General features: G+C 48.0%; 1 protein-coding gene across 1 annotated transcript in view; it reads left to right on the plus strand.

Annotated features, from left to right (window-relative positions):
* The window catches only part of LOC117222763 (uncharacterized), a 22,618-nt gene extending 6,411 nt beyond the window's left edge, over positions 1–16,207 (plus strand). Inside the window, exons 2-6 of the mRNA XM_076524995.1 lie at positions 7,249–7,394; positions 8,123–8,446; positions 12,126–12,301; positions 13,902–14,223; positions 14,352–16,207. Of these exons, the coding sequence (XP_076381110.1) occupies positions 7,249–7,394; positions 8,123–8,446; positions 12,126–12,301; positions 13,902–14,223; positions 14,352–14,731 (1,348 nt within the window). The 3' untranslated portion in view covers positions 14,732–16,207. The remainder of the gene's footprint in view (positions 1–7,248; positions 7,395–8,122; positions 8,447–12,125; positions 12,302–13,901; positions 14,224–14,351) is intronic.
* The last annotated feature ends 386 nt before the right edge of the window (positions 16,208–16,593 follow it).

Raw genomic sequence — 16,593 nt, forward strand, 5'->3', positions numbered from 1 at the left:
TACCGTCTTTGTATCGAGCAGCCGTGATAAGAACGAAAGCAATGTAAATGGAAAACCGATAACGTTCCGCGGCATCGGGGATCGTAAATAAATGAGCTAACAGTCTGTAGGACGCGGAGGTGTGCCCGAAGGTAAACCAATCGTCGATCCTCGATCGCCGATCGCCCAATTGCGATCGGACAAACGGTGTTTGTCACCCGCGCCCTATATAACCCTGCCGCCCTCGCGAAGGATGCGCGCGGTGTATGCGATATCCGACAGCCGCGCGCGCGTTCCCGATAGTTTTGCGCGATTCGCAGTTGGCACGGATCCGTGCCGACTCGATGGCGACGCATCCTCGGATCACGAATCTCGAGTTGTTCCACACCTATCGTGAGAAGCGGCTTATCGGCTCGGCAGATTCGGATAGCGGGATAGCGGTCCGGTAGCGGGGGCTATAACCTCGTCAACACCGACGTTTAGGATTCAATTTCGCGAAATCTGCATTCTTTGCCAAACGTACCGACCTCTTTTCGCCATCCTCGTCTTCTTCTTCTTCTTCTTCTACGTCTTCGTCTTCGTCTTCTTCTTCTCCTTCTTCTCCTTCTTTCTCATCTTCGTTTTCTTCTTCTTCTTTCTCATCTTCTTTTTCTTCTTCTATTACCATTATCAAATAATAATACTATTACTACTACCACTATTAGTACTATTCCCAGCACTGTTACCATTAGTAGTATTACTGTTTTTAATATTACTATCGCTATTACTATTTTTAATATTACTATCGCTATTACCATTTTTAATATTACTATCGCTATTACTATTTATAATATTACCATTACTATTTTCGATATTACAATTGCTATTGCTACCACTATTACTATTTATAATATTACCATTACTATTTTCGATATTACAATTGCCATTGCTATCACTATTAGTACTGTCTTACTATTAGTGACTTACTATCGCTATTACTATTTATAATATTGCTATTACTATTTTCGATATTACAATTACTATTGCTATCACTATTAGTACTGTCACTGTTACTATTTTTAACACGTTGAACGGCCAGCGTGAAGCGGTAGAGTTTCTCCCGGTGCCACGAAGCAAACAACAAATTTACAAAAGGCTATAACGTATCGTCCCGAGTGTCCAGAGTCACCCCAATTATGTACACAATGTCTTAACGAATTTCATCGTAACTAATAAAATGTTATAATGTTTTTAAAAAACGAATTTAAGTGTACGTATAATTTGTTAGTACAAGTATATTCTATATTCTATTATTTTATTTTGTTATCAGTGTAAATGTATCTTTTATGTTTGTCTTTGTTCACTTTATAGTTTATCGTTACCCTATATTGCCTATACTCGTCATAGTTGTGTTACAAATTACTATAAATTACCTCCAAAATCTTGCTTTAATTGGACGAAAACTGCGGAAACATAGCCGTCACCCAGATATGGGTAACGTGGTGTTCAACGTGTTAATGTTACGATTACTATGACTATTATTATTGATAAGGTTACTGTTACTATCAGTAATATATTATGTTTACTATTGTTATTAGTAATATTACTATTACTATTAGTAATTAATTATTACTATTAGTATTAGTATTAGTATTAGTAATATTACTATTACTATTAATACAACAGTTACCACTACTTACGACTATGTAGTAGAAATTCTCCCTAATTTACGCTCAGCTTGTACACAAAAATGAACAATTTGGGAAGATGAGATACGATTATTCGAGCTTCGCGGCTAGTCGTTATAGTCGCCGATTGTCAACAATTGTAAAAACGAGCCGCAAGGCTGTAATAATCGTACACCTCCACTTCCCAAATCGTCCATTTTTGTTTACAAGCTGAGCATCGATTAGGGAAAATTTATTGTACATGTTCTTCTCTCTCTCTCTCTCTCTCTCTCTCTCTCTCTCTCTCTCTCTCTCTCTCTCTCGTATACAGTAAACTTTCTCCAATTGCCCATCAGCTTATAAATAGAAATGGACAATTTGGTAAGGGAAGATACGATTATTCGAGCTTTGCGGCTAGTTGTGTAGTCACCGATTGCCAACAACTGTAAAAACGAGCCGCAAGACTCGAGTGTGAGTCATATCTCCTCTCCCGAATTTCTCTTTAGAATTCTTTTCTCTTTAGAAACGGAGAGAGACAATTGGAGAGAATTTACTGTACTTCATTCTATTCATTCAATTCCAAAGTGGTACGGTTTCCCTCGTCCACGCATATCTGCGCACGCATATCTATTGGGTTAGCAACTAAGTAATCGCTGATTTGTTCAATGAAATAAAAAATTTCTTTTTACTTGGAACGAAGTTTAATCTGTAATGTATTTTCCATTTTGTTCGACGACCTTTCGCCGTCTCTCCGACAACATGAAAATTCCACGCTCGTAGAAAGTCTGATCCTTTTCGACCAAAAACTGAGTTAAGTGCGATTTTACAGCGTCATCGTCGTTAAAAGTTTCACCACGAAGGGAGTTGTCCAGGGGTCGAAATAAGTGGTAATCCGATGGCGCGAGATCAGGGCTATGTGGTGAGTGTAACATCGATTCCCAAGCAATATCCATGAATTTTTGCCGAGTGGACAAAGACGCGTGCGGCCTAGCATTGTCCTGCTGGAAAATGACACCTTTACGATCGACCAATTCTGCTCGATTTTTCTTGACCGCTGCATTCAATTTGTCCAGTTGCTAACATTCACGGATAATAACAAATAACATAATAATAATAATAATAATAATTTTATAATATAACATTTACGGATATCATAAGAATGGGAGCGAGAGACGTCTATAACTGAAATCGGCAGTTACTCAGTTGCCAACCCAATAGAAGTCTAGAAATCTAGAAATGCACGTGCACGTGTCCGTGTACGAGCTTTGCACAGGCAGGGAGCCCCACCGATGATGGATCTCTCTCTAGTTGTAAATACCGATCGATGATACGATCTATGTACTCGCCTTGATTTCTCGTTCGTATTGGACGCATTGCGTCACCGTCTATAGTCCGATAGTCTAGAATCCATTGCATTCGGAGCACCGAGGATTCACAGCATCGAAACGAACGCGAACGTCGCGAAACGATTCGACAAATTCGGATTCGAATTGCCAAGAAAATTCGGCAAAATGATTCGACGGAGTACGACGCCGATCGCGTTTCTCGGTCTAGTCGATGCGACCGCTTTGGACGACGCTTCACAATTACAATAAATTCTCTCCAATCGACGCTCAGATTCTACACAAAAATGGACAATGTTGGAAGAGGAGTTACTGTAAAAACTAGATGCGGTTATTTTATAATTGTTGGCAAATCGATGACTATAAAAACGAGCCGCAAGTTCTCGAATACTCCTCCTCCCAAATTGTCCATCGCATGTGCACGATCCGAACATCAATTAGGGGGAAATTTACGGTAGGTGGTAGACGTTGTAAGGCGTTCAGCGCGTGCTACCTTTTCCGGTCGCTGTTCTCGTCCTCGGTAAAGCTGCCTAAGTGGCCTCTACAAGAGAGGCGCGATTGCACCTGGTGCACCTAGATCCTCGGAGCGCGGCGCGTGTGCGGATAAATGGGAACCGAAACAATCAACTCCATCGATCTGAATCTCGATCGATCTCGATCTCGATCGATCATGATTTATCAGAATTAAACGGGATCGTCGTTTCGTTTCGATTCCGATTCCGAACCGACTCGCGCCTCTCCCGAGCTTCTCGCATGTTTCGTCATCGATCGGCAAACGGCGAGCGTGAACCGCGAAGGTCGAATTTGCGCGTTTGTTATCGATGTTTCGGTTACGGCGAATGTCGTTCCTCGAGCTGCGTCGGTTCAAAGTCGTTCCGGGAAATTTCTGAAAGCGTTCGGCGAGCACGTACCGATTGATTCGTACGTGTTCACCGAGTCGCGTGAAGCACCAAGGACGCGCGCGCGCGTCCGTCGTTTTAGTTCGCGGCATGCTCGCTATTTCATTCCGCGATCGTCGCGATCGCCGCGATAAAAGCATAGTCCTCGTTGCGGTCGTGGCCGTGGTCGCGATCGAAGCTCGATGCTCGCCGCGGGAATCTAGTCCGCGAGCCAGAACCTACGGACGTCGTCGATAGGTCGAAATCGAACGGAGAGGAGGTTGCTTTGTGAAATCGTGAACCGGCGCAGGCTTGCCCAACGATCGGCGAATGAAAACGGCCACCCCGATCGCACGAGCCCACGTTTTCTCGGCTTCGAATCGCGCCCCACGGTATGGACTCGGTCTCGGGCTCGGGCTCGGGCCCGGAACGGTTCGCGCCGTCGATTTCAGGTATAGCGGCCGTCGGCGTCGCTGCTAATGGTAACGGTAACGGTGGTGGTAATCGTGAGACGGTAATGCTAATGGTAATGGAGTAGTTGTGTTCTCGGCAGTCGCTAGGAAGGAAGGGAACATCGAAAAACGTCCTGTTTTGGCACGCGCCCGCATTCACGGACCGATGAGTCGCGGAGAACGGTTCCCGTTTCCGGCCTCCCGCGGCGGAACATTAGCCGTGGCGGCGAACTCGTCGCCGAGCCCGGTTCTTTTCTACCACCCGGGTTCGCACCGGATCGATCGCGTGTCGTGCTCTCGTACGCCGATTCGCGTCGAATCGAGGCGACCGGGAACCTCCGCGTTCCTCTTGCGGATCGAAAATACGGATCGGGACGTGACAATACGAGGCGAAACGGGACGAAACGTGACAAAACGAGACGGGACACGGGACAATGAAGGCGATGCCACGTATGTTCGCGCGCGCCTGCATATACAACAGCCCCTCTCCCTCTCCCCGCCGCACCGAAAGTATTGTGACACTTACAGGAAATTAGACGAGCGTGAAAATGCGACACGAAATCGTTATATTTTCAAACATTTTTCTTTTTTTTCAAAGTTCGTTATATCGAACTGCAACAAGTACGTAAATATAGTTTACGTTGCGACGAAGATAACGTGAACTTTACGAAAGAAAATTGAATTTTCTTCTCGTCGATCGCGTTTTTCGATTACTTCTTGGACTAATTTTCACGTCCGTTTTATGTTTATTCTCCACGCATCTTGTAGCATGTTCGACGTATTAACCGTTTCAGTGACGAGCGAAAGTATCATCGTACGTATGCGGAAAATACCGGGCCTAATTTGACGAATTTTGCCAAGGTTCGGAGAAATATTTTCAAAATTCCAAAAGAAGCGTATTGCGAAATAAAAGGAGGCTAAAGTGGCGCCAATTGTATTTAAATATTTGTTGAAAAAATTTAAATATTCTTTATTCATACGAATAACATAAATATAAAACAGTACGGAAAAGTCAGCTCTCTTTTTAGGAACAGTATTCGCATATAAGGAAAATCATCGTGTGTTCACAGCTTTATGTATTGGGTTGGCAACTGAGTAACTGCCGATTTCAGTTATAGACGTCTCTCGCTCCCATTCTTATGATATCCGTAAATGTTATATTATAAAATTATTATTATTATTATTATGTTATTTTTTATTATCCGTGAATTTTAGCAACTGGACAAATTGAATGCAGCGGTCAAGGAAAAGCGAGCAGAATTGGTCGATCGTAAAGGTGTGATTTTCCAGCAGGACAGTGCTAGGCCGCGCACGTCTTTGTCCACTCGGCAAAAATTCATGGATATTGCTTGGGAATTGATGTTACACCCCTGATCTCGCGCCATCGGATCACCACTTATTTCGACCCCTGGACAACTCCCTTCGTGGTGAAACTTTTAACGACGATGACGCTGTAAAATCTCACTTAACTCAGTTTTTGGCCGAAAAGGATCAGACTTTCTACGAGCGTGGAATTTTCATGTTGTCGGAGAGATGGCGAAAGGTCATCGTACAAAATGGAAAATACATTACAGATTAAACTTCGTTCCAAGTAGAAAAAAATTTTTTATTTCATCGAACAAATCAGCGATTACTTAGTTGCTAACCCAATAGATATGCGTGCGCAGATATGCGTGGACGAGGGAGACCGTACCACTTTGGAATTGAATGAATAGAATGAAGTACCAATAGTACTCCAATTGTCTCTCTCCGTTTCTAAAGAGAAAAGAATTCTAAAGAGAAATTCGGGAGAGGAGATATGACTCACACTCGAGTCTTGCGGCTCGTTATGTTATGCGGCTCGAACAAAATGGAAAATACATTACAGATTGAACTTCGTTCCAAGTAAAAAGAAATTTTTTATTTCATTGAACAAATCGGCGATTACTTAGTTGCCAACCCAATAGATCACTTAGTAATCGCATTTTCAATCATTTCCAACGAAATAACTGATATCGGACCACAAAACTAAAGAATAATGTCATGATTCACGGCAAGTAGTATAACGTTACCGAAGAGAAATTTGAACATTATTATAAATATTTATATATAGTTGTTTGGCTATTGAAAATGTGTATTATTTATTTTTTATTTATTTATTTTATTTACTTTTTTTTAAGTATTGATAGCAAGGCGCCATCGCATACGCAACGATGTATAGTAAATTCTCCCTAATTGACGCTCGGATTGTACACAAAAATGGAGAATCTGGGAAGAGGAGATACGATTATTCGAACCTTGCGGCTCGTTTTTATAGTCATCGATTGCCAACAACTATAAAATAACCGCAACTCCTTTTTCCATTTAAGCGCACAATCTGAGCGTTAATTAGGAAGAATTTACTGTTTCGTCGTTGGCACATTTCGCAAATATTGCGATCGACGATATATCGGCGTTCGACACTAAAAGGGTTAAGAGAACATATAAAGCATCGACGCGTGTCGCACAGAGCGAAGTGTATGAAATGTACCCCGGTGTCGATTTCGATGAAAACGAAATGCAATAAAATGCGTAAACTAATCGCACAAGCGCCAAACGCTTGCAACTTAATACGGTAAATTCTCCCCAATTGTCCTTCAGTTTGTAGACAAAAATGGACGATTTGGGAAGAGGAGATACGATTGTTCGAGCCTTGCGGCTCGTTTTTATAGTCGTCGACAATCGGCGATCTTAAAAACTAGCCCGCGATGCTCGAACAATCGTAGCTCCTCCTCCCAAATTGTCCATTTTCATTTACAAGTCGAAGAGCAATTGGGGAGAACTTATACTGTATGTACCGTCTACAATACGATGCCATGTTGCAGACTTGCAGACGTTATCTTTAAGCCGAGCGAAATGTTACAATTTATACGAACTAAGCACCTGCAAACACGTCCATTACAGTTGTCGCGTGCGCGCATTATTGTTTCAGTCCTTCGTTGTACCGTACGATGACCGGCGTCGGAACGATCATGGCTGGGAGCGGCGAAGGAACCGGAAGCGCTTTCTCGCTTCCGTACATGGCCGGCAGCCCCACGGAATTGACCGGATCGCCGCAGCAGCTTTGGAACATGCAAAGTAAGCCAGATTAGATCGCAGGGGCGCGATACGTTGGACTCGACGAATCGATCCGCGGCGCCGAGTTAACCTTTTAGATACGGCTGAATTCTGCGCGAGGCTATTCCTCTGGACGGCAGAGTCTAATATGTACTGTACAGAGTCTGATACTGTATATTCTGTGTCTGTATATACAGGATGTCTCAAAAATGTCTCGCATTCCGAAAGTGGCGGGTTCCTCGGGCCATTCGAAGCAACTTTTTCTTTTACAAAAATGTTCTCCGAGGCGCCGTTAACGAGTTATCAACGAAAAACGGTGACCAATGAGAGGCGAGCTCGGCTGGCGCGAGGCGATCGAGCCAATGAGCGGAACCGGGCTTCGCGCGCTGGTCGGCCGTACTCGATTCTTATTGGTCACTGTTTTTCGTCGATAACTCGTTAACGGTGCCTCGGAGAACATTTTTGTAAAGGAAAAAGTTGCTTCAAAAGATCCGAGGAACCCGCCGTTTCCGGATTGCGAGACATTTTTGGGACACCCTGTGGACTGTTGTAAATCGATGCGAAGACAAAAGAAGTGTGAAACAATGCATACGAAGACGATTATTTTCTAGAGCAAGCCACTATAGCGGCGTGTCGTTCTGAAAGACGACATCCGCGAAAGCCACTATAGTAGTGGCGCGTCGTGCCTAAAAGGTTAAACGTAATAATTAAGCCACGGTGTAATCGAACGAGGCCGTTTGAAATGACAGCGTTGCACACGAATATATCCGGCCTGTCGGAGGATTACACCGGCAGCGGGAAGACGTCCGGCAGCGTAACCACTCATCAGACATTACCGGGATTCTCGCAACCGTTTTGCGTTCGACCCAGTCCCCGAGGGTACAGCCTTTACCAGACGCAGCAAAGCAACGGGAGCGCCGCGGCGGCGATGGACGCTTCCTCGACATGGAACTACCCTTCCGCGAACGACCCTCTGATGCCGCAGTACGCGACCTCCACCAGACAGCAGTCCGTCAATTCACCGACAACTCCGACCCAGCACCAGCTGACCGCTTCCGCGGGTCTCGGTACCAGTAAGTATCTTTCACGTATTTGCGACAATTACGACTCTTTCGATTCGACAGTTCTTTTCTTCGTTCATTGGTCAACGGTCGATCAGAGCAGTCCATGCCTTCGTGGCGTTGCGCGGTGTCCCCCGCACCCTCCTGTGTCTTCCCTCCTGCCTCGTATCGTCTCGTCTCGTCTCGTCTCGTCTGGTCTCGTCTCGTCTCGTCTCTTTCGATCCGCTCGAAGCGAAGCGAAGCAAAGCTCCGTTCGCAGCGCCGCGCGCTTTTGCCTTCTTCGTCGTCTGCGCTCTGTTCGCGCGCTCGCGCTCGCACTCGGTGACGATTCGTCTCGCCTTACGCTTTACGGACGCGAACCCCTCGGTCCTTCGAAACGCGATAAATCGTAAACGATTCGAAGAAACGCGATCGCGAACGAAGACGCGTACGCCGTATCGTGTTGCACGGATCGTAAATAACGAGAAAAGGATTCGATCGGTCTCCTCTTTCTGGCTACGGCCGCGACCACGTCGGGGGCCCACCGGAACCGCCCGAAACTCATCCCTCCGAGCCAGCCGAGAGAAGTGCCGTCTATGCCGATGATCCACGAAACGAATCTCGTTCCACGAGCCCGGAGAAAAATCCTCGAGAACTATGCATCCTGGCGCGCACCGTTCGTTCGCCGTTTCCGCGGTGCCGTCGAACGCCAAGAGGCATCGATACCCGCAAACCCTGACCTAGCCAATGCACGTTTCTAATCTAGTTTTGTCTACGCGCGATATACGAGGAACGACGATAGGTCTATCTCCCCGTATCTAGCCGTTTCGGAGGCGCGAATTTCAGATAATTGTCGCCGCGTGTCTCGCCAATGAAATGGATAAATCGGCGTGCTTCCGATCGAAAGATGAGGACCGAACGAACGACGCGCGTTTCCCGTCACGCTGTCGTCGTCGAAACGACGGCGACGAGGAGAATCCAGGCTGTCTCGGAGAGGCCCGGACCCTCGATCCTCCGCAGAATCCTCCGTGGACGCGTTAGACCCATCGGAGCCCCAGGGTCGCGTGACTCGCCGAGCGACGCATCCATCGACGAGACGTTCCTGTCCGTCGGAAAACACGACGGCGGGGTATATAAACCTCTTGTGAACGCGTCGGGTATATCTGCGGTTTCCATACCGCACACGGGGCTTTCTTTGAGAGCCTCGGGCCGAGGGGGCAAGAGAGGGCACAGTCGTCTCTCCACTCTTGACGCATCGTCGTTAATCGTCGTTTCGAGTGGCTGTTGCGCGTGTCTCTGGTTTCGATGTCAAGTTCCGTCGCGCAGCGCCGCGCCGCGCCGCGCCACGCTGTTTTTCCATTTTATTCCTAGTTCAGGCCAAGTGTCTCTCCGCTGCGTCGCGTCCGCGCATTGTTTCTCTTCCAGATGGATCTCATCCCATCGAACGCGCGTCTCTTCTCGACGTCGACGTTGTTCCTGTTTGCAGCGAACAGAGCAGATGTCCCTGTTTCCGTGCCCCCCCCCCCCCGGATTAAAAACGTGTCGGAAAGGAAAGGTTTTATATTTGAACCGATATTATTATTTATTATTATTAATTATATATTATATTATAATAGAAATTATATATATATTATAATATATATAATATAATATATAATAAATAATAATAAATAATAATATCGGTTCAAATATAATCGGTTATAATAGAAATTATATATATATAATTTATATTATAATATAATATATAATTAATAATAATAAATAATTATATATAATATATTAATTTATATTATATTATATCGGGCGCACGAGAATTTGGAAAAGGCAAGGAAACTGGAAGACTCCACCCTTTTAGATATCGTTCCCCGGTGTCAGTCCTCGGTGTACGTTTTACCGTGTATCGTCGGCTCTCCCAGCCCCGTACCGTGACTGTTCTCATTGTAGGACCGAATCCTCCCTTATCTTCCGTCCTTCTCCCGCTCCCTTTACTCCGGCTCCGGCTCCGGCACCGGCTCCGACTCCGCTTCCCTGTGTCTGCCTGCGTGCCGACATTCCTCGTAACTCGGTCTCTCGTATACATTGCCTCCCCCCCCCCCACCGCCCTTACCGTCGCGACTCTCGTTCGACCCTTCGTCTTCGCGCGACTCTCCTCGTTCCTCTCGCCTCCGACGAGGTAATTCGACCCTCCTATTCTCATTCCTCGTTGCTTCGTCATATTCCTCGGAGGCCTCTCGGACGCCGCCGGTTGAATATACGGTTACGAAAGGATCCCCATCGTTTTCACCGATGCCGCTTACGGTGTTCGCGCGCAACGCGCGCGCCCGACAATGGTGTAACGGCAACGGCAACGGCAACGAGCGGGAGGGACGATCGACGTCTTTCTAGCCGTAGACGAACTTTCTCGTTCGTCCGGCGTTTGCCTCTTGAAACGATACTCGTTCCTTCGGTTTCGGATCCGTCGTCCAATGGACAACGTTCGCTAAACCGTGGCCGCCGTCAGCGACTCCGTTGCTTACTTATACGCGATATCCGATTGCCTCCCAGCCTTGTTTCTGCCGGATGCGCAACCGCCGTACGCCGACCTCTCCGTCTTTTCTTTCTTCTCCTCTTTCTTTTTTCTTTCTCTCTCTCTCTCTCTCTCGCTCTCTCACTCTCAATCGTTCTCTTCTTTTCTTTCGACTCGTGTCGTGTCTGCAACGAAGTAACGCGAGACGAAAGCACGCGTATTTCTCATCGGTGTCGATCCCGATCATCGAATCGGCGCGATGCGATTCATCCGTCGCTGTGGAAATCGTAGTTGGCTCGTGCGTCGCCGTGAAAGCGGCGAAACACAGTAGTGCTGGCTCCCCGGCGTTCCCGTTTACATTTCCGTTTACATTTTCGTTTACATTCCCGATTACGATTCTCGTTTACATTCCCGTTCACATTCCCATTCTCGCCTCGCTATTCCCATTCCCATTGGCTTTGCATACGCGAGGATCACGCGCCGGCTATTATTATCGTCGAACTCCGGAAACTCTGATAACGTCGTGTCCCTCTACATCCTCTGTCGCGTTTCCTGCGTTTCCTGCGTCCTTCCTGTCCCGACTACGAACGTACCAGAGAGAAAGAGAGAGAGAGAGAGAGAGAGAGAGAGAGAGAGAGAGAGCACGCCGCGTACATTGCGAGAAGAGCCTCGCGAGTACGCGCGAACTTCGCTTTCGAAAGCCGAGTTGCTGTCGCTTCGGGTAACACGAACGAGCGCGTCGGAAAACTACCGAAAACGGGGGCTATCCGACCGTCGTGTATTTTCCAGCTGCAACCTTCGTTCGTACCCCTGCGGCAAATACCTCGGCAACGCGATAACGGTTCGACGCCCGAGGCTCGACGACTTTCGCCTCGAAGCCCCCGATCGACGACGCTGCCCGATGGAAAATCGAACGAACCGAAGACAGTATTTTACCCAGCTGCCTCTCGCGTTGTCCACCTCCCCCTTCTCTAGCGCCGCCGCCGCCGCCGCCTACTCCTCCGCGATCGTCGACACCCCCCTGCTCTCTGCCCTCTGCTCTTTGCCCTCTGAACCTCCCCTCTCCTCGTCCCGGCTCCGGTCACGGTCCCGCTCTCGCTCCGCCATCTCAGTGCCTCCGCCTGTCCTATTGTAATCGCGTTGAACTTGTCCCTGCCGAAATGACCGCAATGGCAGGCATGTTTGAAAGTATGCGAAACCGTGCAGTGCACAACATCGGGACGGAATACTTTACGGATGGCCGCGAGTGCGTGAATTGCGGCGCAGTTTCTACACCACTGTGGCGACGGGACGGTACCGGCCATTACCTCTGCAACGCATGCGGTCTCTACAACAAGATGAACGGCATGAATCGGCCCTTGGTCAAGCAGCCGCGTCGATCGGTAAGAAAGGAAGGAAGCGGAATGGTCGCGCGAGCGATCGACCGCGCGTCCTCCTCCGTTTTTGCGGCGAGTCTGTAACGCTGCTTTCCAGGTCCTTCTTTTCCTTCCTTGGAACGGCTTGTATTATAGGGTTTTGCGGGTTTATTTATTCTTTTATTTTTTCGGCTCTCCTCCAAGGAGCGTAACATCGAACCGAAGGACATTTCGGGAATCGCTACGCGGTACAGGAGCCTGTGTGGAAATTCGCCCATCGCCAATTCCTAGCCATTTTTATAGCCCGTTCAGCCATTTAACGACTTGGCCGATCTGCTCGCGAGTTCTCGCGTTACGTTCGATCGAGACGCGGACACCGATTTAACGCGCCGAGAACGCGCGCGTACCACACGAGTGCACTCTCCCCCTAACGTTTGGCATCCTGTCTCTGTTTCAGTGGCGGACCAGGGCGATTTCTACAAAAGCTTCTGTGGGTATAGTGGCGCCTGTCGCGCCTACGAGGAGAAACCGAGCCGCCGTTCGGTAGGTGTTTCCCCCCAACTCTGCTCATTATCATTCTTTCTCTTTCTCTTTACTCTTTCTCTTTCTCGTCTTCTATTCTGTATCTCTCGCTTTTGGACACTATCTCTCTTTCTCCCTTTCACTTCCTCCTTCTCTCTGTCTCCTTCTTTATTCCCCTTTGCATCATTTGTTACCTCTCTCTCCCGTTGTTTACGTTTTTTTTCTTATTAAACACTTTCGAAGCTGTCCCAGATCCCTGTCGACGCCCCAGCGTCGTTAGACGGAATGTTTTCTCGGTGCTTTTCGTGCTGTTGGGCGAGGGGAGGGGGGGATACCCAGGCGCTGCTAACCTCCCACGAAAAGCATCGAGAAAGCATTCTCGCCCGACAACGCTGGTGGTCACTGTCGATTGCTCGCCGATACCCGCGGCTCCTACTTTTATCCCTCTTTCGTCGTTCTCCACAACACATTTCCCAAAAACTCAGAGAAGACCAACGACGCGCGTTTCTCATCGTCGACTAGTTTGAGACGGCAACTTCTGCTAAGAACGTTCGTCGTAGCTCCAAGGTGCCACTATACCCATGGTACGATCAAGATTTCCTTTTCGAAATCATGCGTAGCCTAATTAGCGAATGTGATTTAGTAGAGTCGATCGTATTGCGATTCACCGACGAGAACAATGTGTTTACAGGCTGCGCCGTGATTTCGTGCAGAAATGTACTGCGTACACGTGATAATTTCGTGCGACAAAATCTCTTCAAGTGTCGATCTTGGGTCAGCGAACAAGTTCTCTCATGCCCATTCTTTCGTTGTTCGATGTTCTTGTTTCTGAATTCTACCTTTCTCCTTGCATGCTCTTTCTTGTCTCCCTCTTTCTCTCTCTTTCTCTCTCTCTCTCTCTGTTTGTGCGAGTGTCTCTGTGTGTGAGTGTGTTTCTCTCTGTTTCTCTTCTGTGCCTATGTTTCTCTTTCTTTCTTTCTTTCTTTTCCTCTCTACGTCTTCTTTCTGCCTCCGTCTTTGTCTCAGCTTCTGTCACATTGCTCGCCTCAATGAAATGAAAGACGCACACGGCGGCTTGGTTAAAGAGAATTTCCCATTTTCACAGTCCGCGACGAGACGCGTCGGCACTTCCTGCAGCAACTGTAAAGCAACGAAGACCTCGCTGTGGCGACGCAACGCTCTCGGCGAGCCGGTCTGTAACGCTTGCGGGCTGTATTACAAATTGCACGGGATAAACAGGCCGCCCAACATGAAGAAGGATACGATTCAGACGCGGAAGCGAAAACCGAAAGGCGGCATGAAGTCTACGGACACGCCGCTCTCGGCCACCGACGCCCCCTGCACGAACATCAACAACAACAGTACAAATACAAACAATAACCACAACAACAACAACAACAACAACAACAGCTTAAAGAAAGAACCGAGTACGTATGTTGGTGTCGCGACGCGACGCTCTTTTGTGTTTTCGTAAGCGACGCGCGCGAGTTTCGTCTAGGTTAGGACGGCCGGTGTTAACGACGATCCTCGCTAACGACCGATTGGCTGTTCACAGATACGTACGACGACATGCGAATGAATCATCCGGAGGTTCGTCAAATTCCACTGAACGGCGCCGTTTACTACGACGTTTCAACCGGAGCGCATTACGGCGCGATCAATTTTCAGCGGGAGCTGTGGCTGAAACAGCACCACGGCAGCCAGCTGCAGCAACAACAGCAGCAACACCAGCAACACCATCAGCAGCTTCTCGAGACGCATTCTCCGAAAATCGAGTGCCCCTCGCCTTGCGCGAACCGATCGCCGGACCACCACCAGTTCGCTTCCCCGCATATCGTCACCCTTGAGAATTCGTCACCCACCGCAGCAACCGCAAAAATGATCATCGACAACGGCCACCTGGACAGGCCGACGGTGGTCTCCATGTCGTCGTAAGGAGACGCCTTTTCGCGGAGACTCTGCTGCGCGAGTTCCGTACGACCGTTGTTGGACCGCGTTCTATTCGATCTCGATTTCGTTCTCGGCACATTTTGGCACGCCGATTCGCGACGAAACCGGGAACGAACGGAACACCTTCGCCGGGCCGTCACGCCTACCGTTGCTTCGCGTCTGCTACGCGCGACGATGGAATCGCACACGACCGGACAGATTTTAGCGCGCGATAGATTTGGCTAGAGTTCGCGTTCCTGCGATCGATTCTGCGACGAACCTCTTCTGCGACACCCGGGAAATCCTGGATATCCACGATATCCTGTAACCAAAGAAACGCTCTACGAAGGACGGTTCGCGGCACCGCCTCGCGAGAATACAACGAGAAGGGAGCCGGACAGAACTGGCGGGGAGGAAACGCGGCAGAACACTCGCAGAGTTTCAACGTACGCGGCCAATTCGCTCCTCGATGTAGACCGTGTTCGGTCGATTTTGTAAATAGCATTATCGTTTGCGCTTATTCCCCTCTTTTATCCGCGTTCGGACGAGTTTCTTTTTATTTCATACGGACTTCGCTCGATCGACTTTTACGCCGCGGCCGCTCGGGCAGCGAGATTCGAACAACGATCTCGATTAGAAATTGTTTTTAACGTGCTGCTGTGTAGCGAGAGGAAGCGAACCACGCGGTACGCGAACGATTAGTTTCGACGACCTCGAAGAATAGAAATCCTCTTCGATGCGAAATGTTCGCGGATCGTATCGTGGTTCGAACGGACGCAAGGAAACCGAGAAGAAGGTGCGACGGAACAAATCGGAACAAATCGGAGCAAATCGGAACAAATCGAAGATTCGTGTTTGCGAGACAAGCTAGTCGTAGGTTGACAACGAGCCAGCGTATCTTGAAAAATCCGCGCTTCTTAGATACCCGTAGGAAATTCGGTTCGCGCGGCGACGGTCGCGTACGCGCGTGTTTACGTTCGCGCAGAGCCTGGAACAATTTCGACTGCGTGCTCGACGAGCTTGTTAGTTAGGTAGAGAACTTGTTGTATTTAGAAACGTACGAATATGTTGCCGCGTGTAGTACGCCAGGCGTAACCGTGAATCGACGATTCGTCGAGCCGGCTCCGGAACGCGGTCACCGACGATCAGCTATCAAGATGGAACCAGTACACACGCTCCTTGTCCTTTGTAAATATACGATAACAAAACTTTATGCGTAATTAGTTCGGTAAGTCGGTATACTTGAAAAATACATACATTTACTTGTACTATGTGAAAGCATGCGGTGCGTCGATAATCGCGAATCGACGGATGTAACGAGTGGTAAACTCGTAGGGCGTTCACGTTTCGAACTAAGATCGACGGTAAGAAGAATAATGTTCTCGATGCGAAGGCGTTCCGTGTGACGAACGCCGCGGATTGTTCGAGTTTGTTGTATCGTCGAATCGGTTATTTTTGAATAAAAAGGGATATTTAAGTGAACGATGCGGAATTAGTGATGCGTTCGTAAAGAGGCCAGAGTTACGGGCCGAGGTACGCGGGCCAAGAGCATTCTGGGATTCTGGGAATCTGGGAATCTGGGAATCTGGGAATCTGGAATTTTAGGAATCTGGAAATCCGAGAATCTGGAATTTTAGGAATCTAGGGGATTCTGGGATTCTGGGGATCCGGTAATTTGGGATTCTGAGAATTTGGGAATCTGAGATTCTAGGAATCTGAGATTCTAGGAATCTGGGAATCTGGGAATCTGAGATTCTAGGAATCTGGGAATCTGGAATTCTAGGAATCTGGGAATCTGAGAATCTGGAATTTTAGAAATCTGGGAATCTGAGAATCTGGAAATTTAGGGGAATCTAGGATTCTGGGAA

This window comes from Megalopta genalis, chromosome 10, assembly GCF_051020955.1.
Source record: "Megalopta genalis isolate 19385.01 chromosome 10, iyMegGena1_principal, whole genome shotgun sequence".
Classification (NCBI taxonomy): Eukaryota; Metazoa; Arthropoda; class Insecta; order Hymenoptera; family Halictidae; genus Megalopta; species Megalopta genalis.